Source organism: Paramormyrops kingsleyae, chromosome 24 (genome assembly GCF_048594095.1).
Source record: "Paramormyrops kingsleyae isolate MSU_618 chromosome 24, PKINGS_0.4, whole genome shotgun sequence".
Classification (NCBI taxonomy): domain Eukaryota; kingdom Metazoa; phylum Chordata; class Actinopteri; order Osteoglossiformes; family Mormyridae; genus Paramormyrops; species Paramormyrops kingsleyae.
This window is the reverse complement of record NC_132820.1, coordinates 12,733,167-12,752,028: the sequence shown is the minus strand read 5'-3', so window position 1 is coordinate 12,752,028 and position 18,862 is coordinate 12,733,167. Positions and strand designations below refer to the sequence as shown.

At 43.6% G+C, this 18,862-nt stretch overlaps 1 protein-coding gene and 1 long non-coding RNA gene across 6 annotated transcripts; one reads left to right on the top strand and one right to left on the bottom strand.

Moving 5' to 3' along the window:
* Window positions 1-159: 159 nt before the first annotated feature.
* Window positions 160-11,927, bottom strand: LOC111850595 (ATP-sensitive inward rectifier potassium channel 1-like). Of its 5 annotated transcripts, none has more exons than XM_023824640.2 (3): window positions 11,515-11,927; window positions 2,233-2,338; window positions 160-1,979 (listed from the first exon to the last, which is right to left on the bottom strand). In XM_023824640.2, exons 1-3 carry the CDS (start codon window positions 11,560-11,562, stop codon window positions 1,207-1,209), a joined length of 927 nt encoding a protein of 308 aa, XP_023680408.2. In that variant the 5' UTR covers window positions 11,563-11,927; the 3' UTR covers window positions 160-1,206. The 5 variants fall into 5 exon arrangements, with proteins under 5 accessions (XP_023680408.2, XP_072562506.1, XP_072562507.1 ...); XM_072706405.1 differs by adding an exon at window positions 6,278-6,350 and having other exon boundaries at window positions 160-2,338; window positions 11,515-11,926; XM_072706406.1 differs by lacking the exon at window positions 11,515-11,927 and adding exons at window positions 6,278-6,350; window positions 6,449-6,571 and having other exon boundaries at window positions 160-2,338.
* Window positions 8,437-10,793, top strand: LOC111850596 (uncharacterized). Its single transcript, XR_002839848.2, has 5 exons — window positions 8,437-9,394; window positions 9,708-9,764; window positions 9,955-10,041; window positions 10,207-10,365; window positions 10,654-10,793. It is a non-coding gene; the product is annotated as an uncharacterized lncRNA (long non-coding RNA).
* Window positions 11,928-18,862: the final 6,935 nt, after the last annotated feature.

The window sequence follows — 18,862 nt, the reverse complement described above, 5'->3', positions numbered from 1 at the left end:
AAGCTGACAAAAACAATAACATTAATTAGCTTGAGAATCAATCTTTAAAAATTCCACAGTCGGAAGGTTGTTTTGTTTCTTACTCAAAATTTTATATTTCAAGAACTTTTAAGAGGCAGAAGGTAGAATAATTATGAATGAAATACACAAGAAATGAGAGGATGTGTGACAAATATCTTTATTGTGGCCTGACATTATTTCAGTCATTTCTTCCCCTGAGAAAATATAAAACTACTTCCTGCTTTGCAGAGATCTTGACTTCCTGTGCTCAAGTTAACAAAATACATACTCAGACTTTACATGAGCTGTGTTATTTCAGAGGCTATAAAAGAAACAAACACACACACACACACACACACACAGACACACACAAATTCCGTTATTCCTGCAGACAGTTAAATATTTAATTAAAATCGACTTAGATCGTAATCCCCTCTTGTGGACCCGTAATACAGTCTCCTTCTCATGAAAAACACAGGAATAATAGCTCCTTAGCTATTGCAGTGTTAGGACGTGAGTTTAAGGTACTGAGAGAATTTTCCAAAACAAATCAACAAATTGTCTTACATAGCTGCATATTCCTTTTTTTCTGTAACTTTACAGTCATGAATGGTGGCAGTATTACCGCTACATTTCTACATAGTCTTTTTGTGTGTGTAAAAGTGTTCTACAGGACATCTCTCTAAAGTGTGAAGAGCAGCAGGTTTGTTCTCCATCTTGACAGGTGTCCTGATACTTCCGCATCTAAACCGAGCTTGAATCCTTGACAGATGATGCATGTCATCAAACACGAGCATTTGCTATTTTGATCCTGCCCCCATTCAACTTAAGTTTTACAGTCGGGTGACTTCATTCGTCACATGTCCAGAGGCAGGAGTGCTGCTAGAGATTCAGAGCCTCATCGAAACAAATCACACTGGACCCCCAACCCAGATCAATCCCATTATGTTCCAAAAATGTTCAGAGCCCCTGTCTCTCAGAGGCTCTTGGAATCATCCTAACTCCCTCCCTCCATCCCATTACAGTGCTCCTGCCCAGACAATCCAGGTGGCACCACCCAGTGGTTGAAGCCTTTGGAGACTTGTGGTCACCACTTCCTTTGAGGCTCTCCTGCAATAGCCAGAGATGCTTTGGTTTGTCCATAAGGCTTTATGCTCCCATACATGAGTACAGAAAAACTGGGCCAAGGCTCAGCACCCACCTGACTCACATTTTGGTGAAGTCCAATGGATCATGGATATCTATCACCTCAAAGGCAGGGTTGTCGATGCCTGACTTGGTGTATTGGTGGTTGTGTGCCTTCTCGTTGTGGAAACACTGGGCACAGTGAGGGGTGGTCACTGGCACAATCTTGGCAAAATTGGAGAAGTCCACGCAATACTTGCCTTCCTTGGTCCGGGAAATTACAGGCAAGAAACTGTAGCCCCACTTGATCTCATGTGGGATGTAGGAGGTCCTCACCTGGCAAGAGGTGCTGGTGGACTCTGCCACACCATCCAGGAAGACCACTAACTCAAACTCCTGCTGGTGCAAGGTGTCCATGGCCATCTCGAAGAAGGGACTGGTGTTGTCAATGATGTGGTACAGCGTCAAGGGGCAGACGAAGAACAGGTTGTCCTTGCCAGCATCCACCACAAAGTTGATGTTGGTCTGGTCCAGAATGACGGTTTCCCCATCCGATGTGACAGTTGTCCTCAGCAGTTTGCCATAGATCTGGCTTCCAATCAGCAAGGTCTTGCGCAAGTTGGCCACTCGGATGAGGAGGCACAGGCTGCCATTCTTCAGACAGATAACAGCCATCTTGCTGAAGGTGATGCTCTTCGCCCTCTTCTTGGGCATTGACATCTTGGCCAGGATGATGCTACACATGAAGCAGTTGAGCATGGTGCCCATGAGGGTCTGTATGATGATGAGGGCCACGGAGCTGGGGCAGACGCCTGTGATGTACCGGCTCCCGTACCCGATGGTGGTCTGGGTTTCTAACGAATACAGAAAAGCCGTGGTGAGTCCGTATACGTTGCGTACGCAAGGCGTGTGATTCAGTGGTGGATTCTGCTGCAACAGGTCCCCGTTGTTCTTGCCGATCCAGTACCAGATCAGGGCAAAGCCGAACCAGGTGCCGGTGAAGGAGATGACGTAGTTGAAGATGACGTAGCGCCACCGGATCTCCACGACCGTGGTCCAGAAGTCCACCAGGAGGATAAAACGCTTGTGGTATTCTACGTTTCCCACCTCGATATTGCAGTGGCCGTCCTTCGTCACGAGGCGGTTCTTCTGGGTCTGGCGATCCACCAGTCGGTTCTGGAGCCGCTTCTGAAGGGACTGGAACATCTTTAAACTGTGGGAGGAGGAAAGTGAGATGCCAAGATAAAATCGCTTGTAATTCACATGACTGAACATTTTACAAAACCATTTAAAAAGGGTACATGGTTCTTCTGTCAGTGATGTTTGACCTATGAAATGTATATCTACACACTTATGAAGAGCTTTGTGGCAACAATATTGTGCAAGGCACTAAATAAAAATACATTCAATTAAATTAAAAGGAAAAGCTTTTAACATTGGGTTTTTGGCATTCTGATACTTCTCATTCTCTCTGTAAAAGCAGATAAAAAAATTAAATGCTATCAGAAAACTCAGAATGTAATATAAAGATCAACCTAAAACACTTAGTTATTACAATTTAAGTTTAATTTGCCCACTGAAGTGATGCAAAAGGGGGAACAATTGGCTTACTGTAATTAATTTTCCAGCATTTTCTACTACGATGCCTTCAAAAATGGTTTCCAGGCCGGCTTTTGCGCATGATGGCCCAAATGCAACATTTCACGCATGCAGAGTTCTGACAGAATAGGCCCCTCGCCAACCAAACGGAAAGGATACCGCCCAGGAATGACATGTCCTTGACTTTAATGACCGCCATTGGAGCTGAGAGTGGAAAAAACTCAGTCACTCTTTAACGTGGGTCAGTGACCTGAACTTATTACAGGAGTAAATTAAGTGGAGAAAAGTTCAAACCCAGGCATGAGTGGAAGCTCAGTGGAGCCCCGAGGCTCCATTCCTGTGAGCGTATCTACACACAGCGCACAAGGATCTTCATCACGCCGCTAGCCGACCGCAGCCGACCGCACCGGACGTACCTGCAATCCGACGCCACGGCGGCGCTCTCCAGACGGTTCCCCCTCCACTCTCACCACGGCCCACCCGAGTGCTATGAACTTTAATCCCCCGGGAAATGCTCTAATCCCAGGCGCATGTCCCAGTTTTGCTCCCCCCCCCCCCCCCCTCATCCCCCCGCCCGCCCAAGAACAGAATTGTGGGTGTCACCCACGTGTGACGCAAGCATCTAAGTGTCGGCTGCTGGACTGGTGCAACTTTGCCCCAAAACTAACCCCACACCTCCTCTTACCCCACACCTCCTCCCTGCCCCCCCCCCCTCCCCAGCTCCGCCCTCTCATGACTGTGTGCTGTTGGCTGCAAAAAGCACAGCAGCTTCAGTGTTCGGGGGCTGAGGTGGTTACTGGGGGGGCAGTGCTGGAATGTCCAGCCCGCCCCCAGCCCCCTTAACAGCAGCAGGGGTACCATACAAAGCAGCTGAGGCACCTACACCCTCTCCCCACCCTCTCAGTCCCTCCCCCAGTGATTGTGGAGGTGGACTTATGGTGCGTTCGTTTTTCTCTCGGAACTCGGAAATTCCGAGTTGAGTGACATCACGTCCGACAATCTCCCGTTCAAGCTACCCACATCTCGGAACAAACATGACTGCCTCCATGAACACGTTGCTGTGTATTGTTGCTTTATATTTTAGCAGATTTGGAGTTTTACAAATGAAGAAAATGGAGAAATTTAGATTTTTCCGAGAGACAAACAAGAAACACGAACTAGTCAAACCACATTAAAAGCTTTATAAAATATTTTAGTACATTCATAGCGATATTCTTTTTTCGAACAGTAAATAAACTACAAACAAACCAAGTCGCCATGTTGAAATTACGTCACAAGGGCATCTCGGGCAACAAAATCTTATCCGACTTCAACGTCATAAAAGGGGCGTGTTTCCGACGGGAAGTGATGTTTTTCGTGACGTATCGTGACATTTTCATCCGAGTTCCGACTTGGAGAGAAATAATCGAACGCACCATTAGACAGCATGTGGGGGGTTGGGGGGTGTCATTGGTCGGCAACCCTGCAGTCTGGGATCAGTGAAGAGACCAGCCCCAGTGTTGCAAGTAGAGATGGGCGACTCACATTTTTTCAGTTCCGATCCGATTCCAATACACAACTGCCGATACCGATACAGATTCCGATACAAGAGCTCTTTTTACTTTGTTATACTTTATATATTTTTTTTTTTAAGCTAGTAAGTACAGATGGAAAAAATGTATGACAAAAAATATTTAATTAGGCTACTACAAACATACATAACGTACTGTTCCCCCTCGTTTGTTTTAAGCGTTTTTGAGGCATTTGCAGTTCAGTATGAATATCTTCAAAGCAAGTATACACAAGTGGCGAATGCTTAAAGTTTGAACACAGTTTTTCTCCCATTGGCGTCAGCGCAGTTACACTTTGTTGCGATGGCAGCCCCTCTTGTATCATAAGCCGCAGCGAGTTCGCAAAACAGTCCAATTAAGTTAGCGACTCCCAAATCATCCATTGCTTTGTTTTGTCTCGCAGTTGCAGGGGCGCCGTAAGGGGGAGGAAAGCTAGGACGATTCCAAGGGCCCCTGAGTGACAGGGGCCCTAAAAAATTAGGAAAATAACTGGATTGGTTTGGACTGGGGGGCCTAATATGATATGCTTTCATGGGGCCCAAAATCTCTAACAACGCCCCTGCGCAGTTGCATGCGCTTTGTTAAATGGGATTGTCCATTAAACGCTATTCCCACCTCAAAACTTAATTTTACATAGATTGCAAATCGCCGTGCTACTGGTTTCTGTTAAAAGTGTAAAATACTCCCAGATCATCAAGTCTTATCTTACGCTCCTCGTACTGCTAAGGGTATGTGCATGACGTCACAGCAGGCGGAAGTCACTGTACTCACACCCACTGAGTAGCAAAAAAGACTGAGGGGCAGCGATAGCGTTCGATTTGAATTCCGCAAAAACACACATGTAAAATGGGAAAGAGCTGTCGTGCGATTGACTGCCAAAAACTAAATAAGTAAGTATAGGACGTGGATCGGTCACGCATGGCCGATACCCGATCCGTCAAATAGGTCTGGATCGGCGCCGATACCGATCCAAATATCGGTATCGGTGCATCTCTAGTTGCAAGTGAGTAAAAGCTGCTTTAAAACACCACGAGCAGATCTCTGCACGCAGACCACAGCATACAGATCCTCAATTTCACCTCCCCATGCTGATCTCCATGCACTGATCAACATACATTGTCCTCCCCACTCTGACCTCCAAACACTGATCGCCATACGTAATACAAATGACATCACAGCAGACGCCACTTGGAAAGACAAAGACATCCTCAGCTTGGTGGCTGAGATGTTTTAAATGCAGATGCTGACTTTGTGTCCCTAAGGGCAAAACGTAATGGGAAACAACTGATTTCTGTAGACAAAAAAACAAGATGCTTCAGCAGTGAATCACAAAACATTCTTATGTAAAAAGCCACATCTCAATACCAATGGGATTCTTTTGTATTACAAAGGCCACACTTGGTTTCATACATGTAGCTTGTTAAACTGTAGTTTTTTTGTGCAAAACCTTGTATTTGTACTCTGCATATTTAACTTGCAAACTTACGTATTTCTAAAATAAAATCCTACCATATTAAATTAATATATACATAAAAAACACACTGACGAAACTTTAATGATCGGAAAAATAATGTTAATCTTTATCTTCTCTTTTATCTTCTGCTTTTTAGTGTTTTTTGTTTTTCTAAAGCATCTTTTAGGGAACCCCAGGCAGTCCAGGTTTTTGCTACCAGGAGCTGAGAGGGAGCAAAAACATGGACCGTCTGGGTGTCCCTAAAGAATGGGTTGAGAAACACTGGTCTAAAACACCCAAACAGGCACCGTCGCTCCCAAGAAGCCAAAGCAGCTGAAGCAGTCCGAATTTGTTATCCATTATTCCAAAATCACCCAGGAGATGCCCGACATCAAGAGCCATTGGCCACCAAGCAGGTTCAGCGGAGTTGGCACCTGGAATCTGCTGACCTGAAGCCTGCAGAGAACATCTCTGGTGTCCCTCTCCCCATTATGGGGGGAAATTGCATCAAGGGGAGATGGAGACGGCAGATGTGAGAAAGGAGGCTTACCGTTCAGCGGAGGAAGTGCAGAAGCCAAGAGCAGGCAGCAGGGAGAGCGTCGGTTAGTGCTGTAGGGGGCAGTCTGGAAGACAGGCAAAGGCTTTGACAGCCTGAGAGGAACTGGCTGGGTACCTGGCACAGCACCGGTGGCTTTTTATAGACCAGGTTGGTGATAATTACCCATGCATATCCTCAGCCTGCATGGCCACACCCCCTCCCATAAACACCAATTACACGCTTAACCTCCACACCCGTATTTGGAATTATATAGCGAAATGGAAAAAATTCTCCAGTGTTTATGCCACAACCCCCGTCCTCATCCAGGGCCTGGCCACCCTTTCACCAGTCTGACCCCCCGCCCCCGCCCCCCTTCTGTGAATAGTATCAACCTATTAGCTATTAAGTTAAGATGTAGCAACAATGGGCTGTTTACCGTTAACACAGTAAGTCACGGTTTAATAATGAGGAAGAAAAAAAAATAAATAGATAAAAAGTAACCTGCTTCACAGACAGCCACTGGGCTACATGCCTTAAGGAAAAATGAAGGTGAGATTGCCCGGTTGCCATAATGTGTTAATTTTCCAGGTGAGGAAAATAATCCTCATTTCAGAATGTTTTAAACTGCATACAAGGACAAGCATCCTATTCATAAGTTTATAAAATAACGTGGACAGACAAAACAGGCAGATAACAAAGCGTATGGCCTAATTCGGAGATGCCCTCGATAACGGGATTGTAATCGCGAGTAGCCTATTACGAATGCATAAAGGCGGCGGAGCAAACGACACTTTCACACGGGTGTTAGCATACGCTTCGTGCCCTTTTACTGGCACACAAAGGGCGGTGTTATAAAACCATCCGCGAACAGTTTCTGACATCTGCTTCATTCAACCGTCTATCTTTATGCTGGACGCAGAACAAACGGTTTTACTAGCGTCCCGTCGGCTGGGCGAAAGGGAGCGCGTGGGTGTGCGCATGCGCGCATCTGTCGGACCTTGCGCCGACGGGGTATGGGGCTATGCCCAGTGTATCCGGGGTAGGAGGATCTCCCTCTGTGTATTGGAGGCGATGGCACTGCGTTACGATGTCTGCTTTCAAAATCAGCTCCAAAGACTTTATTTTTTATGTCCCTCAACATCGCACACTATGTACGTTTGACTTTGCAAACCCGGTCCAGATTGTCTTTCGGTTTCGAGCCCGTAAGGGGACATAAAATAGGCCTACTAGAAGTAGAAGTTATCTCGCAATACATAATTTTTTAAATTGCACTCTGTCCGGTCAATGTACAAAGAGTAATACAAATGGACCGGGCACGTAGCCACGAAGTAAAATGAGGAGTTTGAACCCTCCGGTCGGTGAAATATACCGAGAGGACCCCCCTGTTGGTAAAATGTAGGCCTACCTGTTGGCAAGGTTGCCGGACCCCCAACAAAATGTATTCTCTCTTGAAAAGTCTATGTACAGCACTGTAAATTGTGCTTTAATTAGGCAATAGACTGGGGCAGTGCACAAAATTTAATATAAAAATTATGTATATTTATACATATTTATTAATAATTACAATGTGTTCATTTACCATCAGAAAATGGTTTGCGTGCTAACACAAAAACACAAGTGATCTGTACAGGCTACTTCTTACTGGCACGAATACCAAGAGGTATTCAGGAAACTTGCCTTTATATTCTAAAGTTTTCCAGTTGTAATGGACCTGTCTTTCCGTAAAATCAGGCAACTGCCTTTCGTTTCCCAGGTTTCTTTTCTATCGAATTTTCTAATATGTGACTGTGCACATTCAGTATCGCAGCTGTCGCTCGTTTACAGTCGCTGGTGTTGCATGGACACAGTTTAATTATTATTTTTTAAATGCATAAAAATACATTAAAATGAAATGGTGTTCCTTGTCCTTCAATCGGTTGCTTAAAGCACAGTTTACTGGACACGTTTATGTCACTTTTAATGGTTTAATAGTTTAGTTTACCCTTTGAACTTCGAACGGCCACAGTTCAATAATTAATAAATATGTATTTCAAGATAAGTATTGCAAGATCACACAAAGGACTTGTTTTTTCCTTTAATTAATTTACGTAGGACGCCCCCGCCCCCAGCTCAGTAAACTTAACCCCCCGGTCGAACAGTTGGCCCCCGAACCTCGAACTAATTTAATCAATTTTAGATTACTTCACAGTCAGCACAAGTACGTAGGCAATACGTCGCATAAACGGCGGATGGTTGCAATTGGATCGCGTTCCATTACGAAGCATCACGTTTTATTCGCGATAACGTCGGACCGTCGCGGTGTTGAAAAGCGTTGCTCGTCTAAATGTCGTATCGTCGCTTTTAAGTCGAAGGTCGCTTTTTGGTAGGGAAAACTACGCATCACGTCGGGTCTTGTTTAGAAAAGGGTTTGTTTGCCTCTGGAAGTAATAATATTACTACAATAATATTATTTCATGTAGTAATATTACTTGTCATATTATAGGGTATGGTATGATTCACACAGCTATTTTATATACTGGACATTGTTAAATGTTTCTTGTTATTATCGATAATGTTTATTTGATATCCTGCTTATATGACAGTATTTTAAATAAGAGTGCGCACTTGTGTGGAGATCTATTGAGAGATGTCCCACTGTGGGTGAAGACTTGGCAATGTCAGATGGCTATACATGCAACTGTTCTTAAATAAGTGTGTTGTTAGGGAGACAATGGTCTGCTTCTGCAGTTGTAGTCCATCATGTTTTCGCTGAAAGTACTCCAGTGGTTTTCCAATAAGTTCTGGGTGCTTTGTTTCGATATGCCACTTGAGTTTTGATGGTTTTACAGCTTCGTTTGAAAGTGTTTAATCCACAATACACACACTGTGCCTTGGGCTTACAGGGCTGTCTTAAAGCAATGCATTCTGGTCCTGACGCAATGCATCATGGTTAGATGTAAACGTGGTGCTGGCAGCCCTATACGGACCAATAGCCAGTCTTGATTTTAAATTCGCGGCCCAATCTGTAGCCTTCGTGGCTCATCAGTGGTTGAGAAACGTGGTTTTATAAGATATTTTGTTCCCTGTTAAATCATCTTTAAAAGACAAGAAAAAAAAAGTCTATTCCATCGCCTACGCTTGGTTGGAAAGGTAGGTTGAAAATAATTTCTTTCTAAATAGTTTCAGATTTGATTAATTATTTATTGTTACAAACTTTTTATCGCACTTTAACAATTTTAACTAATATGGCTATGCTAACGTTACCATGCTCGACCTTTTGTGTGATGTGTTTGTATGTTACTGTTAATTTGAGTTGTATTACTATGGCGTAAGATCACTCTCAAAATACATGTGTATACTGAAAATTATCACAATTGTGCTTTTCAATTTTCAATATAATACAAGATAGTAATTGTGATCACTTAGGGTTTTAGAGTATTTTTTTACTGTCTTGTTCTTACAGATGTTCCTTCGAGAAATTTGTTACCCACAGAGCAACTTGTACCAAGTCAATGCACACGTAAGTTGAAAACAAATCTACATCTGTCTCGATGAATGTCTAATTATTTAATGCTGTATTCTCTATTGTTGACCTTACAGCAACAGAGAGGATCCTTCTGCAAATGTTGGGGGAGTTGCAGAGCCAGGTCCAACACCTGACAGAGATTGTTACCCAAAGACCTTTCTATAAGAATCTATTATTTTTTCAGTGTGCAGAGGATGGTGGACTTCCACTGCAAGACATTGAGGAGCTGAAGAACATCGAAATGCAGTTGGGAAATGTTGACTTTAAACTGGTATGATTATGGTTTTAGAAAACTACCTTATACATAGCTAATACATGGATACTAAGAAATATAATATATACTTATATCATATATATACACACACACACACATACACACACTACCCAAAAGTATGTAATAAATTTTGTATGACCAAACATCTGTTGTCACCTCCAGGTTTCCAAACTCTCACTGGCTGGGGTCAAACACTAAAGAAAACAGTCTGGAAGATCTGTGGAAAGGTGTTTGCTCCCCAGTTGGCAGTTCATTTAAACTGGTGTGGCAGAGGGGACAAAACACCGATGAGGAATACAAACATCATAGACGTGATTATCCGTAAGTAAAACTAATGTTTAGGCAAAGGTAAAATTTGACCTTTCAGGATAAAGTTTTTATCCCAAAGGTTTAAACACCATATGGATTTAACCTCCCCGTGCACGTTACCTAATTCTTTCCCATAGTTTTCATTGGTTTTAATGGCCAAAGTTGATTTTTTTTCAGACTTTAGATAAAAAGTGAACAATCACAACGTAAAGGAATAACAATAAACTCACCTGTTCATGATTGACATTTACCATTTAATAAGGTCTAATGTAAGTGAATTGCGCCTGTTCTGTTTTTTAGAGTCTGCATTACGAAACCCACTGGTGTCTAGTCCAAGTGAGGCTGAAGCTGAAACGACCATCAAAGAGTGGCTCGTGACAGGCTGACCAGGCGTGTCCGATAGTTCTTTCCTTTCAGTATTTTTTTTTTCTGTATTTTTGAATTTTTGTAACATGTGCATTTTATATTTTGTGTGTGCATTTCATGTTTTGTTTTTTTTTTGTTTTTTAATAAACTCTTTTAACGAACACCTTTGTATTTTTATATATTATAAATAAAATATATTAGTATCGATACGTGTTCAACACTAAAGAAAACGTTGAAATAATTATTGCCAATCGTAGGATAATAAGAGGGTCGGGAAATGATCGCGTAGGATAATAAAAAGGGTCGGGGAATCATCGCGGAATTTCGCCTAGACGTCGCATTTTCATCGCTGTTGAGACGGAGAACGTCGCGATTACATCGCCTGGACGGAGCTGTTACGGAGGCGCTACGTAGTGCCAATGTGCAAACGACTGAAATTATACTAAGACCTTCAAAAAACGTATCAGCGACGTAGCGACGACGTCCTTGTGCTGACTGTATATCAGAATTAAAAAATAAGTAATATATGTAATTATTTCATTATGCCTCAATCCAAGCAAGTCGGGGAAAATGCAAATAAATAAGGCGACTAACTCGTTAATCTTTTAAAATGACTAGTTTTCTCTTTTTGTTCCATAAACGTTCAATATACATAATGTACGGAAAATTCGGCATTAATTCGGCAATGCGTTGGGAAAAACTGTGATTTTAAAGTAAGATACAGCTGTTGTATATACCGTGTTGTGCCGCGATTGATGACAAAACTGTAACTTTCCATTAGAAGCAGCCGCTCACCCTGTGTGCCCTTGCTCGCCCGCGCCGTGGTGCCTCTGGCTGGCTCATCCCACCACCGGGGGTCTGGCTCCGGCGTCTTCAGCACTGGAGAGCTCCCTGACGGCGATCTGCTCCGAGGAAGCGCTTTAAATATCGTTTTCGGGAATTCCCAGTCTAAAGCCTTAGTAACATTAAGCGAGACACGTTAACATATCTGATATGCGGAAATAGTAAGTATAGCAAAGTAACTTAAATTATTTAAAAATGCATATATCTGCGGCTGGATGAGCAGAGGCGTTAATGTCCAGATAATATTCAAATAGACTAGACATGACTTCATTACTGCTAATTAGCCACATTTTGGGAAAGGTAATTATACGGATACCGACGCTTTCCTTACACTACGAGTTCAGTCTAAGGTCGTACTCTACTTTTGACGTACAGCTTGGCGCTCTGCGTTTAAGAGGAATTTGAAACGCCCTTAATTAATCTTCTGGTATCCCTCTATCTTTATGTAGGAAAACCAACACACCCACAGTCACGTTCCAAAACATGTAATTATAGGTGTTAATAACAAAGCAAATTGCAAATTGCATACCAGTCACTGCAAGGCTACTGTCTACTGATACATATGATATTTATCTGAAATATTTGGATTGGTTAGCTGCTTTATTCTTTCAGAGCTTTTTTTAGGTAATTTGGTCTGGTAATGTTTAATAAAGAAAGACTTCCATGACTTGGGTGCATAAATTGGCTGCTCCACTATTTGGAAAAATAAAATCATAATTTTTTGAGTTGATCGCCTCTCACCAGGCACATATCCTGGTAGTAAAAGAAACAGGTTTGAACCTCCTCCGAAATTTTTTAGTTACCGATTCGGCACGCAGCCAGGTAGTGTTATTACGAGCTTGAAACCCCCCACCCATCGAAATTTGCCTCGGGCATCCAGTCTGCGGAATGTACTAAGGGCGGAATCTAACAGCACCGATTTCTCGTAACCCTAAAGCACAGCAGAAATGCAGTCTGGGAGTCTGGAGCAGAATGTATGCATGTCAGGGCAGTAGTATGTGAAGGAGAGCCACAGCAAGGCCTGGGGAGTCGCTCTGACCCTCAGTACGCTCTCCTCAGTACGCTCTCCTCAGTACGCTCTCCTACACTCTGCAGCTTATTCCTGCCACACCAAAGACTTCAAAGAGTGGTTGAATAACATGGGTTTTCACACAGAGGTTCTAAGGAGATGATCGTGATATCTAGAGGGGCAAATCCCAAAAAAAGGGCTATTTACTCAAGGATTTTACAAGCTGGGTAGCTGCATTTTCTCACACTGAGAAGCGTAGCCCTCTGACGTCACCTTGCACTGCGCTGCACACCTCCTGGCGTTACCATGGAAGCATCCGGCATCAACAAAACTGTAGTTTCACATACAATGTAACTGGAATTATGGGTCTTGTAATTTAGCAGTTAGGGCCACATTTTTTTATGATCTATTTTAAAATTGGGGGTTCTTTTTCTGGGACACTTTATTGCGAAATCCTGTTCAGCTGTCATGAGGAGAGCTGCAGACAGAGCTGGGAGGTCAGCAGAAGAACTGATTCTCTGGCTCAGAACTAGAAGGGAGTCCATACATCCATTATTATTACTTATGTTTCACTTTGTTTATAATTTTTTTCTGAATTTGTAACTACGCTTTTCCAGAATGGTGTGTGTATTTTGTGATTGCGAGGCAGGTTATTTGCAGGTTATATACATAAAAAGTACCCCAGTTGGTTTGGTACTTTTGGTCCTGGTACTTTTGGTACTGGTACTCAACCAGAAGTCAGCAGGAAAGCGAAAGTACCAAATTTTTAGTACAAAAAGTACAGTGCCTGGTGCGGTGGAAAAGTATCCTTAGCCACTTGAATGTTTACATTGATAAACTACTACTCATAAGGCTGGACATGAACCTAACTCCTGTCACTCTCTGTTAGCAGGTCTACCAGCTTGTGCTATCAGGCCACTGCAGATGACATACAGTGCAAAGCTGAAGAACTAGTGTGTCTGCCCCCCCCCCCCCCCGAAGCACACCTGCCCTGTTTAAAGCCAGGGAGGTATTGTCCATGCTGAGCGGGGACCAAGCAGGGGGAGTGCAAAACAACCCAGGGGCAAGTGGGAGAAAAGGCATGCAGAAGAATGGAGAAGGTGAGGAGGTCACCCAACCTGTCAGACGTGAAGGAGGGGGGGGGGGGGGCAGTGAAAACTGAGGGGACAGACGTGTTACCCAAAGCAGTTTCCCAGCAGTCTAGTGCTGTGGGGCATTTGAGACCCATTAACTAATACAGCAGAAAGTTCCTGAAGAGAGCTAAAAATAATGCATCCACATTACTGTTCTTCAGGCCCGTACACTAAGACCCTCAGGTTCCAATTTCCTCGTGCTAGCTAGGTCAGGTCAGGTTGGGAAGGATGCACTGGTACAGTGCATTGCCATGCTCACCACACAATGAAATACCTTGGGATCCCAGTTGGTCCAGTCCCACCCCCTGAAAATGGGCGTCTTTCTGTCGCAGCCAGGTGTTATGTGGGCGTCCCCTTGGCCTGGTCCAGTCACTCAGGTCCTCAGTAATGACACTCCCTCACAATGTAGGTAATGTTCTTCATTCAGGACTCCCTGAGCAACTGCTCATTTGACACAAAGTCAAACCAGTGGTACCCAAGGACTCTCCGAAAAGACGCAGTACAAAAGGAGTCCAGTCTTCATCTCAGGTGGCTGGACAGCATCCACATCTCACACAGCCATACAGCAAGACAGGGAGCACCAGCACTCTAAAGACTTGGACCTTCGTCCTCTTGCAAAGATATCGGAAACGCCACACGCCCCTTTCCAGCGACCTCATGACCCCCATGCTCTCTCAATCCGTCTGCTGACTTCATAGGAAGAGTCACCAGAGACATGAAAGTCGCTGCCGGGGTAGGTGAATCTCTCGACAAGGTCGACATTCTTCCCGTAGACAGACACACTACTGATAGCTGGCCAAAGAGGTCATTAAAGGCCTGCATCTTGGTTTAGATCCATGATACTTGCAAACCCAGACGCTCAGTCTCTTGAAATCCCTGGACATAGACTCCGCAAAGGTCACAGCATTGTCGGTAAAGTCAAGATCAGTGAATCTTTCCTCACCAACGGACGCCCCAGAGCTGCTGGTCCCCACGACTCTGCCCAACACCCAGTCCATACAAGCATTGAACAGAGTAGGACCAAGAACACACCCCTGGGGAACCCCAGAATCAACTGGGAAGAACGCAAAGGATCTCCCTCCTGCATAGCCCTCACAGTACCAGTGTACAGGCCGACCATGACGTCCAGCAGCTTCAGGGGGATCCTGTGAAGTCTCAGGATGTCCCTCAGGGCAGCTTGATCAACTGTGTGGAAGCCTTTATGAAAATCAACAAAGGCTACAAAGAAACTCTACCAATATTCACATTTGCACACTATGAGAACCTTCAGTGCCAGGATATGGTCGATGGTAGACTTAGGTGTAAAACCAGCCTGCTCCAGTCGCTGGTAGGCATGCAAGTGATTACGGATCCCGTTGAAGATGACCCTAGCAAGGACCTTATCCAGCACTGAGAACAGTGTTATCCCTCAGTAGTTGCCACAATCCAGCCGATCACCATTCACTTTCCAGATAAGGACTACAACTCCTTTTTCCCAGTCAGTTGGGATGATGCCCGTCTTCCAAATGAAAGTAAATATTGCCTGCAATGCAAGGAGGACAGCCTTACCACCAGCCTGGAGAAGTTCACCGGGCCCTGAGGGTCGCAAGTACAGTGTATTTCATAAGCACTGTTCCCTCACCTGCCCTGATTGCAACTCTCCGAGGAGCAGATTCAGATGTGCGTAATGCTCTGTAAACAAGACGTGGGTCACTAGACCGTAGATGGTGTGTCACAGAGCAGAAAGGAGTCCTGTCTGCCGTTTCGGCACTGGGTGAAATTTTTACAGTGGCTGGAGTGCCAATCCCACTATCAACTCCCAAATTTGTCCCTGCAAGTTGAAGGACCACTTGCAGAGCAGGATGCAGTTTAACATCATACCCAGTACCTATAGGTGTAGGTAGCCTTTCATGGGTGGCGTATTTAGTGTTGCAGTGCTGAAACTTTGGAATGCATTGCCACAGTCTGCGAGATGTGCAATCAATTTCAACTTTTAAGATTCCGTTTCATAAATACAGTTTTGTCACAACACATCGTCCTGTTTGTAAGGTTGAACTTTGTTTTTGTTTTTGAGCTTAGGGATTAGTTGTTACAGCAACCAATCAGTAAGCTCAGACCTGCTTGGAGCAGGTTTATTGAATGTAAACAAGAGTAGATCACTGACATAAATAGAGGTGCTCATTCAATAAACCCGTCCAACCACAGCCCCGCCTTACTTACGAGGGCAACCGATTGGTGTGATCATAATAAGAAGAGCATCTCTCTCTGTCTCTCTCTTTCTCTCTTCCTCAGGACAGCCAGGGCAGGCAATGGCCTGGGGCTCCAAGCTGAGAAGAGGCCCCCTGAGGGCAGTCAATTACATGGTACTTTGCAACGACAAATTTGCTTGCAATAAAAAATCTATTTGTGCATTTCACAAAAGTGAAAATAAAGGTATTTTGTTTATTAACTTCTCTTTGCAGATATTATTAATTTACACTTCACAGTAATTTTACCATGGTGGGGGAGAGGGAGTTGGATGCCCCCCTAGGGCCCCCAGTGTCCCTAGAATTGCCTCTGTGTGTGTGTGTGTGTGTGTTTGTGTGTATAGCATAATACCTCTCTATATCTTCACAGCATGTTATTACATATTAGAAAGTCCATGTAGTTACTGTTACAGTAAAATGCAGAAAAAAGTTTCACACCATTAGAGTTTAGAGTTACATTTATGTATACATTATTTGGCAAATAAGAACAGTGTTCCAAATTGAGTGTATATTGGGTTATCATTAATAACCTTCAGCATATGCTCCTTTAATAACCTTCAGCATATGCTCCTTGACAGCTATGTCAGATTGTCAGATATGTCTCATATATGTTTCATTTTTCATTTTATATATATATATATATATATATATATATATATATATATATATATATATATATATACACACACACACATAGTAGAGTGAGGGAAATAATTATTTGACCCCCTGCTGAATTCTTAAGTCGACCCATTCACATATAAATGAGAAGTCTATGATTTCACTGGTATGTTTATTTTAACAGCAAAAGATAGAAAACAAGCAAGAAAATATAATCATGTAACAGTTACAAACCAATCTGTCATAAGTATTTGATCCCTTGGAACACAAGCTTTAGCACTTGGTGGAATAACCATTGTTTGGAAGCACAGCTGTCAAACGTTTCTTGTAGTTGGTCACCAGGATTGCATGCAGATCATCAGGAATTTTCTTACACCCCTCTTTGCAGACCTCCTTCAAATCTTTAAGATTTTTAGGCTGTCACTTGGATAGACAAAGCTTGAGTTCCTTCCATAGGTTTTCTATGGAATTAAAGTCTGGAGACTGACTAGGGCACTCCATGATCTTAATGTGCTTCTTCTTGAATCTCTCCTTTGTTGCCTTGGCCGTATGCTTAGGGTCATTGTCTCACTGGAAGACCCACCCACAATGCATTTTTCGTGCCCTGGCTGATGGAAGGAGGTTCTCCTCCAAGATTTTATGGTACATGGCCCTGGCCATCTTTCCTTCGATGCGGTGCAGCCGTCCTGTGCCCTTGGCAGAAAAACACCCCCAAAGTATAATGCTTCCACCTCCGTGTTTGACAGTAGGGATGATTTTCCTGGGGTTACAGTCAGCATTCTTTTTTCTCCAAACGCGGTAGAATAGAGTTGATGCCAAACAGCTCTATTTTGGTCTCATCTGACCACATCACATACTTTCAAGCTTCATTGGTATTATTCAGGTGCTCACTGGCACACTTCAGACAGGCCTGAACATGGGCCCTCTTGAACAGGGGTACTTTGCAAGCAATGCAGGATTTAAAATCGTAACGGTTACTGATGGTTTTCTTGTTGACTGTGGTCCCTGCTGCTTTGAGATCATTAGCGAGCTCCTCCCGTGTAGTTCTGGGGTTAGCCCTCACCGTTCCCTAAGATCACTGATGCCACATGAGATGAGATCTTCCTTAGGGCCCCAGACCAAGGGTAATTGACAATTATCTTGTCTTTCTTCCATTTGTGGATAATTGCTCCAACAGTTGTCACTTTCTCACCAAGCTGCTCGCTGATGGTCATGTAGCCCATTCCACCTTTGTGAAGGTCAACAATCTTGTCTCAGCTCTTTGTTATTTCCCATGGTGATAAGGTTGAAGATGTAGACAGGTTAGTGACCCAAGAATGCTGTTTAACAAAGTAATGCCATTAAATGACAATACTGGCTTGGTATCTGTTAATACTTAATTAAGTACTACTTGTGTTGTGTTAGTGCACATGTACTTGACCTAATTTCTTGCTGGCTTGGGGATCAAATAATTATTTCTGTAAATAAATGACAAATTGATTCGTACCTGTTACATAATGATTTTTTCTTGTTTGTTTTGATGAAAATCTATCTTCTATCTTAAAATAAACCTACCAGTGAAATTACAGACTTCTCATTTTCTTTATTAACGGGTCTAGTTAGTAATTCAACAGGGGGTCAAATAATTATCTCCCTCACTGTATGTATGTATGTATATAAAATATCATGTGCCCAACATGGTACAGTAAAAGCGAGAGCGCAATTCCTACGAAGCCCGCAATGCCCCCAAAAATGCGTACAGATTTCACCCTCGCTTTCGGCATCTTAGACAGTCAATCACACAATTTGCAGATCATGGTTTCGAGTGTCGATATACAATATTTATCCTAGTCAGTGTCCACAGAAGCGTGCAGTTTTCTCAGATCATTTAATCCAACTTCGCTATTCCAAGTCTCCTGTGTCTTCGAAGAACTGAAACAGCCGGATAAACATATCCACGATTAGATGATGCAGGATGAGGCCTCTGATCTAGGATATTTTAATCCACGTACGAAGAATCACCCCCCTGCTCTCAGGAAGGGCCCTACAGATCTCTTGAGGTGAAATACCCAGCTGTATAAATAATTTAAAGCACTACAGGAACTTGTTACCGCAGAGCTGCCTGCCTACACTAGATGCAGCCAAGCTGGTCTGCACGCGTTTCAAACGCAGGCTCTCTCTGTTTACTGTCCTAGAAGTGAATTGACAGCTAGTGACATTAACAGCCCATAGCAGTGGCTAACCTGTGTTTGCTCACCAAACACATGCTGAGCAACCCAAACACTCCTACATTGAGGTTTTAGTTTTCCATCATTGCAGCTATGAGGTCCTCAGCT

Coding starts and splice junctions, on each gene's coding strand:
- LOC111850595 (XM_072706405.1), bottom strand. CDS start 2,331: ATGTTCCAGTCCCTTCAGAAGCGGCTCCAGAACCGACTGGTGGATCGC.